Source organism: Salmo salar, chromosome ssa12 (assembly GCF_905237065.1).
Source record: "Salmo salar chromosome ssa12, Ssal_v3.1, whole genome shotgun sequence".
NCBI classification, from domain to species: domain Eukaryota; kingdom Metazoa; phylum Chordata; class Actinopteri; order Salmoniformes; family Salmonidae; genus Salmo; species Salmo salar.
The window spans coordinates 66569533-66582557 of NC_059453.1; the positions used below are offsets into that span (position 1 = coordinate 66569533).

The 13025-nt window shown below is 43.3% G+C and overlaps 1 protein-coding gene across 1 annotated transcript in view; it reads left to right on the forward strand.

Annotated features, from left to right (window-relative positions):
- Positions 1–13025, forward strand: part of LOC106565599 (protein OS-9-like) — a 38701-nt gene that overhangs the window by 24006 nt on the left and 1670 nt on the right. The window contains exons 4-6 of the mRNA XM_045692133.1: positions 12057–12252; positions 12424–12625; positions 12783–12944. Of these exons, the coding sequence (XP_045548089.1) occupies positions 12057–12252; positions 12424–12625; positions 12783–12944 (560 nt within the window). The remainder of the gene's footprint in view (positions 1–12056; positions 12253–12423; positions 12626–12782; positions 12945–13025) is intronic.

A 13025-nucleotide genomic window follows, 5' to 3' on the forward strand; every position in this document is an offset into this window, starting at 1 on the left:
CATTGGAGATAATATACAACAACTACTAGAAATACTAGAACATCATGAAACATCTAAGAAGCCAGAACTGGTATTTATAGCGGATTTAGAAAAGGCATTTGATAAAGTAAGACTGGATTTTATTTATAAATGCCTGGATTTTTTCCAATTTCGCTGATTCTCTTATAAAATGGTTAAAAGTCATTTCTATCAACCCCAGGTGTATAATAGTCAATACTACTTCTCAGAGTTTTGAATTGCCAAGAGGAGTTTAACAAGGGTGTCCGCAGTCACCATATCTATTCGTTATGGCCATCGAAGTCTAGCTATTAACCTGTTATGGCTAGGGGGCAGTATTTTCACGGCTGGATAAAAAACGTACCTGATTTAATCTGATTATTACTCCTGCCCAGAAACTAGAATATGCATATAATTATTAGCTTTGGATAGAAAACACTCCAAAGTTTCTAAAACTGTTTGAATGGTGTCTGTGAGTATAACAGAACTCATTTGGCAGGCCAAAACCTGAGAAGAGTCCATGCAGGAAGTGCCCTGTCTGACAATTTCTTGGCCTTCTTGATCATCTCTATCCATTACAGGGGATCTCTGCTGTTACGTGACACTTCCTACGGCTCCCATGGGCTCTCAGAAGGCGGCAAAAAGCTGAATCGTGGCTTTGCAGGCTCTGGCTGAAAAAAAGTAGCGCGTTTGGATAGTGGCTGGTCACAGTACTGTGAGACTCAGGCGCATGCATGAGTGGACTCCATGTTTTATCTTTGAACGAAAACCACCGCTCCCGGTCGGAATATTATCGCTTTTTTACAAGAAAAATGGCATAAAAATTGATTTTAATTAGCGGTTGACATGCTTCGAAGTACGGTAATGGAATATTTAGAATTTTTTTTTGTCACGAAATGAGTCATGCGCGTGACCCTTATTTACACTTCGGATAGTGTCTTGAACGCACGAACAAAACGGCGCTATTTGGATATAACAATGGATTATTTTGTTATTGAAGTAGCAGTCCTGGGAGTGCATTCTGACGAAGAACACCAAAGGTAATCAAACTTTTCTAATAGTAAATCTGATTTTGGTGAGTGCTAAACTTGCTGGGTGTCTAAATAGCTAGCCCGTGATGCCGGGCTATGTACTCAGAATATTGCAAAATGTGCTTTCACCGAAAAGCTATTTTAAAATCGGACACCTCGATTGCACAAAGGAGTTCTGTATCTATAATTCTTAAAATAATTTATGTTTTTTGTGAACGTTTATCGTGAGTAATTTAGTAAATTCACCGGAAGTGTTCGGTGGGAATGCTAGTTCTGAACATCACATGCTAATGTAAAAAGCGGGTTTTTGATATAAATATGAACTTGATTGAACAAAACATGCGTGTATTGTATAACATAATGTCCTAGGGTTGTCATCTGATGAAGATCATCAAAGGTTAGTGCTGCATTTAGCTGTGGTTTGGGTTTATGTGACATTATATGCTAGCTTGAAAAATGGGTGTCTGATTATTTCTGGCTGGGTACTCTGCTGACATAATCTAATGTTTTGCTTTCGCTGTAAAGCCTTTTTGAAATCGGACAGTGTGGTTAGATAAAGGAGAGTCTTGTCTTTAAAATGCTGTAAAATAGTCATATGTTTGAAAAATGGACGTTTTTGTATTTTTGAGGAATTTGTAATTCGCGCCACGCCTATCATTGGATATTGGAGCAGGTGTTCCGCTAGCGGAACGTCTAGATGTTAAAATCAGATCCAATAACAACATTAGAGGATTTAGAAATCCAAGGCTTAAAAACAAAGGTGTCCATGTACAGTTGAAGTCGGAAGTTTACATACACTTAGGTTGGAGTCATTAGAACAATTGTTTACAGACAGATTATTTCACTTATAATTCACTGTATCACAATTCCAGTGGGTCAGAAGTTTACATGCACTAAGTTGACTGTGCCTTTAACCTCTCTGGGGTATGTGGGACACTATTCAACAGCCAGTGAAATAGCAGGGCGGCAAATTCAAAACAACAAAAATCTCATCATTCAAATTTCTCAAACATACAACTACACTGCTCAAAAAAATAAAGGGAACACTTAAACAACATAATGTAACTCCAAGTCAATCACACTTCTGTGAAATCAAACTGTCAACTTAGGAAGCAACACTGATTGACAATACATTTCACATGCTGTTGTGCAAATGGAATAAACAACAGGTGGAAATTATAGGCAATTAGCAAGACACCCCCAATAAAGGAGTGGTTCTGCAGGTGGGGACCACAGACCACTTCTCAGTTCCTATGCTTCCTGGCTGATGTTTTGGTCACTTTTGAATGCTGGCGGTGCTTTCACTCTAGTGGTAGCATGAGACGGAGTCTACAACCCACACAAGTGGCTCAGGTAGTGCAGCTCATCCAGGATGGCACATCAATGCGAGCTGTGGCAAGAAGGTTTGCTGTGTCTGTCAGCGTAGTGTCCAGAGCATGGAGGCGCTACCAGGAGACAGGCCAGTACATCAGGAGACGTGGAGGAGGCCGTAGGAGGGCAACAACCCAGCAGCAGGACCGCTACCTCCGCCTTTGTGCAAGGAGGAGCAGGAGAAGCACTGCCAGAGCCCTGCAAAATGACCTCCAGCAGGCCACAAATGTGCATGTGTCTGCTCAAACGGTCAGAAACAGACTCCGTGAGGGTGGTATGAGGGCCCGACGTCCACAGGTGGGGGTTGTGCTTACAGCCCAACACTGTGCAGGACGTTTGGCATTTGCCAGAGAACACCAAGATTGGCAAATTCGCCACTGGCACCCTGTGCTCTTCACAGATGAAAGCAGGTTCACACTGAGCACATGTGACAGACGTGACAAAGTCTGGAGACGCCGTGGAGAACGTTCTGCTGCCTGCAACATCCTCCAGCATGACCGGTTTGGCGGTGGGTCAGTCATGGTGTGGGGTGGCATTTCTTTGGGGGGCCGCACAGCCCTCCATGTGCTCGCCAGAGGTAGCCTGACTGCCATTAGGTACCGAGATGAGATCCTCAGACCCCTTGTGAGACCATATGCTGGTGCGGTTGGCCTTGGGTTCCTCCTAATGCAAGACAATGCTAGACCTCATGTGGCTGGAGTGTGTCAGCAGTTCCTGCAAGAAGAAGGCATTGATGCTATGGACTGGCCCGCCCGTTCCCCAGACCTGAATCCAATTGAGCACATCTGGGACATCATGTCTCGCTCCATCCACCAACGCCACGTTGCACCACAAACCGTCCAGGAGTTGGCGGATGCTTTAGTCCAGGTCTGGGAGGAGATCCCTCAGGAGACCATCCGCCACCTCATCAGGAGCATGCCCAGGCGTTGTAGGGAGGTCATACAGGCACGTGGAGGCCAAACACACTCTACTGAGCTTCATTTTGATTTGTTTTAAGGACATTACATCAAAGTTGGATCAGCCTGTAGTGTGGTTTTCCACTTTAATTTTGAGTGTGACTCCAAATCCAGACCTCCATGGATTGATTTAAATTGGATTTCTATTGATTATTTTTGTGTGATTTTGTTGTCAGCACATTCAACTATGTAAAGAAAAAAGTATTTAATAAGATTATTTATTTCATTCAGATCTAGGATGTGTTGTTTAAGTGTTCCCTTTATTTTTTTGAGCAGTATATTATATCCCATTTTAAAGATACACTTCTCGTTAATCCAACCACATTGTCCGATTTCAAAAAGGCTTTACGGGGAAGCATAACATTTAGATTATGTTAGGACAGCGCTGAGACAAGAAAAACCACACAGCCATTTTCCAAGCAAGGAGAGGCATCACAAAAAACAGAAATACAGCTACAATTAATCACTAACCTTTGACGATCTTCATCAGATGACACTCCCAGAACTCAATGTTACACAATACATGCATGTTTTGTTCGATAAAGTTAATATTTATATCCCAAAACCCCATTTTTACATTGGCACGTGATGTTCAGAAAATGTTTTGCCTCCAAAACTTACGGTGAATGAGCACATCAATTTACAAAAATACTCATCATAAACATTGATAAAATTTACAACAGTTATTGAAAGAATTATAGATACACTTCTCCTTAATGCAACCGCTGTGTCAGATTTCAGAATAGCTTTACGACGAAAGCATATTGCTCAATATTCTGAGTACAGAGCTCAGCCATCAAAGCAAGCTATACAGTTACCCACCAAGTTCTGGAGTCAACAAAACTCAGAAATAGTATTATAAATCTTCACTTACCTTGGCTGATCTTCGTCTTCGTGTTTTGTTCGCACGTTCAGATCACTATTCCAAAGGCAAAATGCACGAGCGCAAAACCCGAGACGAAAAGTCAAAAAGTTCCATTACCGTTCGTAGAAACATGTCAAACGATGTTTACAATCAATCCTTAGGGTCTTTTTATCATAAATATTCAATAATATTCCAACCAGACAATAGCGTATTCATTACAGAGGAAAAAGAAGGAACCGCATGCCTGTGTGACCGCGCAGTAAACAAATCATTGGCCTCAGACAGTCCACTTCTTGAGTCAGCTCTTATTCTCTCCCCAGTAACAGTAGAAGCATGAAACAAGGTTCTAAAGACTGTTGACATCTAGTGGAAGCCTTAGGAAGTGCAAAATGAACCCTAAGTCACTGTATACTGTATAGGTAATCACTTGAAAACCTACAAACCTCAGATTTCCACACTTCCTGGTTGAATTTTTCTCAGGTTTTTGCCTGCCATATGAGTTCTGTTATACTCACAGACATCATTCAAACAGTTTTAGAAACTTCAGAGTGTTTTCTATCCATATCTACTAATAATATGCATATCCTACCTTCTGTGCCTGAGTAGCAGGCAGTTTACTATGGGCCTTTCATCCGGACAGCAAAATACTGCCCCCTACCATAGAGAAGTTAAACAGCTTGGAAAATTCCAGAAAATGATGTCATGGCTTTAGAAGCTTGTGATAGGCTAATTGACACCATTTGAGTCAATTGGAGGTGTACCTGTGGATGTATTTCAAGACCTACCTTCAAACTCAGTGCGTCGTTGCTTGACGTCATGGGAAAATCGAAAGAAATCAGCCAAGAAATTGTAGACCACCACAAGTCTGGTTCATCCTTGGGAGCAATTTCCAAACGCCTGAAGGTACCACGTTCATCTGTACAAACAATAGTACGCAAGTATAAACACCATGGGACCACACAACCATCATACCGGCTCAGGAAGGAGATACGTTCTGTCTCCTAGAGATGAACGTACTTTGGTGCGAAAAGTGCAAATCAATCCCAGAACAACAGCAAAGAAAAATTATGTGGATATATTGACGCAACATCTGAAGACATCAGTCAGGAAGTTAAAGCTTTGTCGCAAATGGACAATGACCCCAAGCATACTTCCAAAGTTGTGGCAAAATGGCTTAAGGACAATAAAGTCAAGGTATTGGAGTGGCCATCACAAAGCCCTAACCTCAATCCGATTAGAACATTTGTGGGCAGAACTGAAAAAGGGTGTGCGAGCAAGGAGGCCTACAATCCTGACTCAGTTACACCAGCTCTGTCAGGAGGAATGGGCCAAAATTCACCCAATTTATTGTGGGAAGCTTGTGGAAGGCTACTTGACATGTTTGACCCAAGTTAAGCAATTTAAAGGCAATGCTACCAAATACTAATTGAGTGTATGTAAACTTCTGACCCACTGGGAATGTGATGAAAGAAATAAAAGCTGAAATAAATCATTCTCTCTACTATTATTCTGACATTTCACATTCTTAAAATAAAGTGGTGATCCTAACTGATATAAAACAGGGAATTTTTACTAGGATTAAATGTCAGGAATTGTGAAAAACTGAGTTTAACCTCTATGGGCTAGGTGGGACGCTTGCTTGGTGGCGGTTGCCATGGCTGTTGGGCAGGGGGATGCCACAGTCCTGAAGCTCCTGCTGGCCCATGTCCTCTAGGGGCGTTCCTCTGCCTCTTGGTCCACTCCTGCCTCGACCTCTTCCACCCATCTGAGCTCCAGTCTTAACTTCTCTAGGGCCAGTGGGACGATTCGTCCCACCTACGTAACAGCCAGTGTAATCCCGTGGCGCGATATTCAAATACCTAAAAAATGCAAAAACTTCCATTTTTCAAACATATGACTATTTTACACAATTTTAAAGACAAGACTCTCGTTAATCTAACCACACTGTCCGATTTCAAAAAGGCTTTACAACGAAAGCAAAACATTAGATTATGTCAGCAGAGTACCCAGCCAGAAATAATCAGACACCCATTTTTCAAGCTAGCATATAATGTCACATAAACCCAAACCACAGCTAAATGCAGCACTAACCTTTGATGATCTTCATCAGATGACAACCCTAGGACATTATGTTATACAATACATGCATGTTTTGTTCAATCAAGTTCATATTTATATCAAAAAACAGCTTTTTACATTAGCATGTGACTAGCATGTGACTAGCATTCCGACCAAACACTGCCGGTGAATTTACTAAATTACTCACGATAAACGTTCACAAAAAACATAACAATTATTTTAAGAATTATAGATACAGAACTCCTCTATGCACTCGATATGTCCGATTTTAAAATAGCTTTTCGGTGAAAGCACATTTTGCAATGTTCTAAGTAGATAGCCCGGCATCACAGGGCTAGCTATTTAGACACCCAGCAAGTTTAGCACTCACCAAAGTCAGATTTACTATAAGAAAAATGTTATTACCTTTGATGTTCTTCGTCAGAATGCACTCCCAGGACTTCTACTTCAATAACAAATGTTGGTTTGGTCCCAAATAATCCATTGTTATTTCCAAATAGCGGCGTTTTGTTCGTGCGTTCAAGACACTATCCGAAAGGGTAAATAAGGGTGACGAGCATGGCGCATTTCGTAACAAAAACATTCTAAATATTCCATTACCGTACTTCGAAGCATGTCAACCGCTGTTTAAAATCAATTTTTATGCAATTTTTCTCGTAAAAAAGCGATAATATTCCGACCGGGAAATCGTTTTTTATTACGAAGAGAGTGAAAGTAAAAGCATGCTATCCACTCATGCACGAGCCTCAGTCTAATGGCCCTCTGATAGAGCACTTGCCAAACGCGCTAATGTGTTTCAGCCTGGGGATGGAATTACATCGTTCAGCTTTTTCCCGCCTTCTGAGAGCCCATGGGAGCCGTAGGAAGTGTCACGTCATGCCAGAGATCCCCTGTATTTGTTAGAGATGATCAAGGAGGGCAAGAAATGGTCAGACAGGCCACTTCCTGTAAGGAATCTTCTCAGGTTTTGGCCTGCCAAATGAGTTCTGTTATACTCACAGACACCATTCAAACAGTTTTAGAAACTTTAGGGTGTTTTCTATCCAAGGCCAATAATTATATGCATATTCTAGTTACTGGGCAGGAGTAGTAACCAGATTAAATCGGGTACGTTTTTTATCCGGCCGTGCAAATACTGCCCCCTAGCCCCAACAGGTTAAATGTATTTGGCAAAGGTGTAAATAGACTTCCGACTTCAACTGTATGCCGATGACTCAAGATTTATATTAAGTCTGCAAGCTAGATCCCTGCAATGTCTCATTTGAAGATCTAGATAATTTTTCTGGACTCTCTGGTCTAAAACCTAATTATGATAAGTGTACAATATTACGTATTGGATCTTTAAAAAATACATCTTTTACATTACCCTGCAGTTTACCTATAAAGGGGGCTGACGGTGAAGTAGATATACTCTGTATTCATATCACAAAAGATATAAATAAGCTCTCCAAAATGAATTTCAATAGAAAACTTGTAAAAATAGACAAGATTCTGCAACCATGGAGAGGTAAATACCTGTCTATTTATGGAGAAATTGCCCTTATTAACTCCTTAGTCATATCTCAGTTTACTCACTTACTTATCGCTCTGCCTACTCCTGATGATTCATTTTTCAAATCATATGAGCAAAAAATATTTAGCTTTATCTGGGACCCTAAACCAGACAAAATAAAGCGTGCCTATCTATATAAGGAATATGAATTGGGTGGGTTGAGATTCTTAAATTTAAAAGCACTAAACCTCTCTCTAAAAGCTTCACTTATTCAAAACTTTTACTTGAACCATAAATGGTTCTCAAGTAGATTACTAAGAAAAGCGCATCCATTGTTTTAAAATGGCCTTTTTGCCTTTGTGCAGATTGCCATGTCTCATTTTCGATTAATTGAAAAGTATTAATTTTTCAAAGTATCTCTTTCAAACAAGCATTGCAGAGCTGGCTACAATTTCAAATTCATCCCGCTGAAAAGAGAGAACAAATATTATGGCTGAACTCAAATGTGCTGGTTGATAAAATACCAGTATTTATGGAAAAAATGTTTGAAAAGGGTATTTTGTTCTTAAGTTATATTGTAAGTGGGAATGGTAGAGTTATGTCTTCCATGGAGGTATCAGAATTGTATGGGAAGGTCTGCTCAATCCAAGAGTGCAACCAATTGATTACAGCATTACCCCCAAAAATGGAGGCAGGTGGCAGCGGGAGGTGTTAGGGAACTGGTCTGTCTTGCCTTTTTAAAGGTACAAAACTGGCGGAGGAATAAAAATGCATAAATAGGAAAGTGTACCAGTTTAATTTGAGGACCAGTATGTTGATAACTGTGCCATAGAGATTGCAAAATAGTTGGGAAGAGATTTTTGATGTACCGATTCCATGGTACAGGGTGTATGAGTTGATATATAAAATAATGCAAGATTCAAGACTTTGTGCTTTTCAGCTAAAAATGTTATATAGAATTCTTGCCACCAACAAAGTGTTGAATATTTGGGGCATAAAATCATCGAAGCTCTGCATATTTTGTTGTGAGGATACAGAATCAATAGACCATTTATTTTGGTATTGCCCTCAGGTAGCCTGTTTCTGGTCTCAGGTTCAGGAATGGCTGAAAATGCATAACATTGATCTAAAATTGACCCTAGAAATAGTACTGCTAGGAGATCTGGAGAGCCCGGGTGAGTCAATTACTAATACTCTTAGTAAAAATATTTATCTTCAACGCTCAATCTGTGGATTCTATTCGATTAGATAGATTGAAATTGTACGTTAAACAGCATAGTTGAAAGATATGTTGCGTAGAAATCCGAAGAGGGTGACCAGCAGAGATAGGTGGGATAAGCTGAGGGTTGGGATGTGGAATTGGAGACAAGTGGGAGTAGAGTTGCTGGGCGGGAGAGAATGATGGTCAAAGATAAAGTCAAAATAAAACATACTTTTTACCTTCTCCTCCATCCTGAATCCTCCTCCCCCCCCCCCTCCCTCTCTGCGGATGACTTCGTCAACCATTTTGAAAATAAGGTTGACGACATCTGATCCTCGTTTGCTAAGTCAAACGACACCGCTGGTCCTGCTCACACTGCCCTACCCTGTGCTTTGACCTCTTTTTCCCCTCTCTCTCCAGATGAAATCTCGCGTCTTGTGACGGCCGGCCGGCCGCCCAACAACCTGCCCGCTTGACCCTATCCCCTCCTCTTCTCCAGACCATTTCCGGAGACCTTCTCCCTTACCTCACCTCGCTCATCAACTCATCCTTGACCGCTGGCTACGTCCCTTCCGTCTTCAAGAGAGCGAGAGTTGCACCCCTTCTGAAAAAACCTACACTCGATCCCTCCGAAGTCAACAACTACAGACCAGTATCCCTTCTTTCTTTTCTCTCCAAAACTCTTGAGCGTGCCGTCCTTGGCCAGCTCTCCTGCTATCTCTCTCAGAATGACCTTCTTGATCCAAATCAGTCAGGTTTCAAGACTGGTCATTCAACTGAGACTGCTCTTCTCTGTGTCACGGAGGCTCTCCGCACTGCTAAAGCTAACTCTCTCTCCTCTGCTCTCATCCTCCTAGACCTATCTGCTGCCTTTGATACGGTGAACCATCAGATCCTCCTCCCCACCCTCTCCGAGTTGGGCATCTCCGGCGCGGCCCACGCTTGGATTGCGTCCTACCTGACAGGTCGCTCCTACCAGGTGGCGTGGCGAGAATCTGTCTCCGCACCACGTGCTCTCACCACTGGTGTCCCCCAGGGCTCTGTTCTAGGCCCTCTCCTATTCTCGCTATACACCAAGTCACTTGGCTCTGTCATATCCTCACATGGTCTCTCCTATCATTGCTATGCAGACGACACACAATTAATCTTCTCCTTTCCCCCTTCTGATAACCAGGTGGCGAATCGCATCTCTGCATGTCTGGCAGACATATCAGTGTGGATGACGGATCACCACCTCAAGCTGAACCTCGGCAAGACGGAGCTGCTCTTCCTCCCGGGGAAGGACTGCCCGTTCCATGATCTCGCCATCACGGTTGACAACTCCATTGTGTCCTCCTCCCAGAGTGCTAAGAACCTTGGCGTGACCCTGGACAACACCCTGTCGTTCTCTACTAACATCAAGGCGGTGACCCGATCCTGTAGGTTCATGCTCTACAACATTCGCAGAGTACGACCCTGCCTCACACAGGAAGCGGCGCAGGTCCTAATCCAGGCACTTTTCATCTCCCGTCTGGATTACTGCAACTCGCTGTTGGCTGGGCTCCCTGCCTGTGCCATTAAACCCCTACAACTCATCCAGAACGCCGCAGCCCGTCTGGTGTTCAACCTTCCCAAGTTCTCTCACGTCACCCCGCTCCTCCGGTCTCTCCACTGGCTTCCTGTTGAAGCTCTCATCCGCTACAAGACCATGGTGCTTGCCTACGGAGCTGTGAGGGGAACGGCACCTCCGTACCATCAGGCTCTGATCAGGCCCTACACCCAAACAAGGGCACTGCGTTCATCCACCTCTGGCCTGCTCGCCTCCCTACCTCTGAGGAAGCACAGTTCCCGCTCAGCCCAGTCAAAACTGTTCGCTGCTCTGGCACCCCAATGGTGGAACAAGCTCCCTCACGACGCCAGGACAGCGGAGTCAATCACCACCTTCCGGAGACACCTGAAACCCCACCTCTTTAAGGAATACCTAGGATAGGATAAAGTAATCCTTCTAACTCCCCCCTTAAAAGATTTAGATGCACTATTGTAAGTGGTTGTTCCATTGGATATCATAAGGTGAATCCACCAATTTGTAAGTCGCTCTGGATAAGAGCGTCTGCTAAATGACTTAAATGTAATGTAAATATAATTAAGTTTGAATGACACTGAGGGCCAGTGTTTTTACAGCTAATGCCGGTTTGCCTGAGGCTGATGCCGTGCAGGTGTTTGTACACGTGCATATACACACACTCTCATTCAAATAAAACATACACGGACACACACATATGTAAATAGTGCCAGACATGCACTCAAACATACACAGTTAGCCTTGCTGTTATGATTTTAGTTGGCTTTGCTGGTATGATTTTAGTTGGCCTTGCTGTTATTATTTTAGTTGGCCTTGCTGTCCTTTTTGTTAGTTTTTTTGCATTGTTGTTTTTGTCTTTTTCTCATGAGTTCATTTTCTTGGTTGTTGGTACATTGGGGGGGGTTTCTGGGGGGGAATGGAATCAATTTTATTTGTTCTCTTTTTTTTTTTTGCCCCATTTTTTTCTTGGGGGGTTGGGGGGGTTACTCTGGGAGGGGTCTTGGATGGTTGAGGAACTGTGTGCGTGTGGGGGGGGGGGTCTTGTTGCTGACTCCTCATCTGTCCGCTCATCCACTGTCCCCTCATCACCGGTCAAAATCTCATCAAGAGTCTTCAGCTCCTCTGAGATCTGCTCCACTTTACGTTTCGTGTCCGCTGAACATGAGAGCGGAGGGTCCCCATTTTTTTGGGGGGGGCCTTGTGGGAGATCTGTCGACGTGCCCTTGAGCAGGGCGTTGACCCTGGATGCTTCTGTGTGTCGCTCTGAACGGGAGTCTGTTGGATGACTGGTGTGGTGTAATTGTTGAGCGGCTTCACTACAAGTATTTAATGTTTTGGGTATTCAATAAAAAAATATATATGAAAGAAATCCATATTAATGCCCATGATTTTGGAATGAGATGTTTGACGAGCAGGTGTCCACATACTTGTGGTCATGTAGTGTAAGAGCTGGCAAATACTAACTTCAGTAAAAAATGATCTCTTTCTCTTTTGAAATTACAGCCTGCCGTACTGCATCAATACCAACGAGTGTGTGTATACCAGTGCAATACACACACTAATAAAGCTCCTTTTCTTTATCCTTCCCTCTCCATCCCAGGCCTCCAAGCAGCACAGGTTGAAGCGCTACCACAGTCAGAGCTACGTCAACGGCTCCAAATGTGACCTGAACGAGGGCCCCAGGGAGACTGAAGTCAGGGTGAGAAACTGTGAGATGGTTTCTTAAGATTGCAATAAGAACCTGAACAACCTATGTTTTGTATTAAATAAATATTGAATAATTATGTAAAACTGCAAACACTTTAGATATGACTGGTGTGACTCCTTGACAATCTGTGACCCCTGATCTTCTGTTCTCTGTGTTTTTCAGTTTGTGTGTGAGGAGGGGTCGGGTGTCTACGTGGCCAGTGTGGACGAGCCCCAGTCCTGTCGCTACGTGCTGACGGTCCACACCACTCGCACCTGCCAGCACCCCTTCCTGTGTCCGCCCTCCACCGCCAAGCCCCAGGGCATTGTGTGCCAGCCGGCCCTCAGCACCAAGCAGTACATGGACTATGTCAAGGCCCAAGTCTGTGAGTCATCAGGCAGGATCGAGGTCTTTGGGAGGCTGCTTACTCTTCATGTATTGTGATATGAAGCCTGGCTAAATATTTTATTTCACAAGCCCTGAGGAATAATGTAACCTTGCTTCTCTCTGTCACTCTCTGTCTCTATCGCTCTCATGTTCAGCGGACACAAAACGTAAAGTGGAGCAGATCTCAGAGGAGCTGAAGACTCTTGATGAGATTTTGACCGGTGATGAGGGGACAGATGGCAGAGCGGATGAGCAGACAGACGAGGAGTCAGCGACACCAACCGAAGTCACAGATGTCCTGGGGTCAGACACAGAAGGTTCAATGCCCATTTGTTTCATCAAAGTACTTAATTTTTCTGGTGTGTGATGGTCTGATAGTAGACACCACAGCTTGCCTG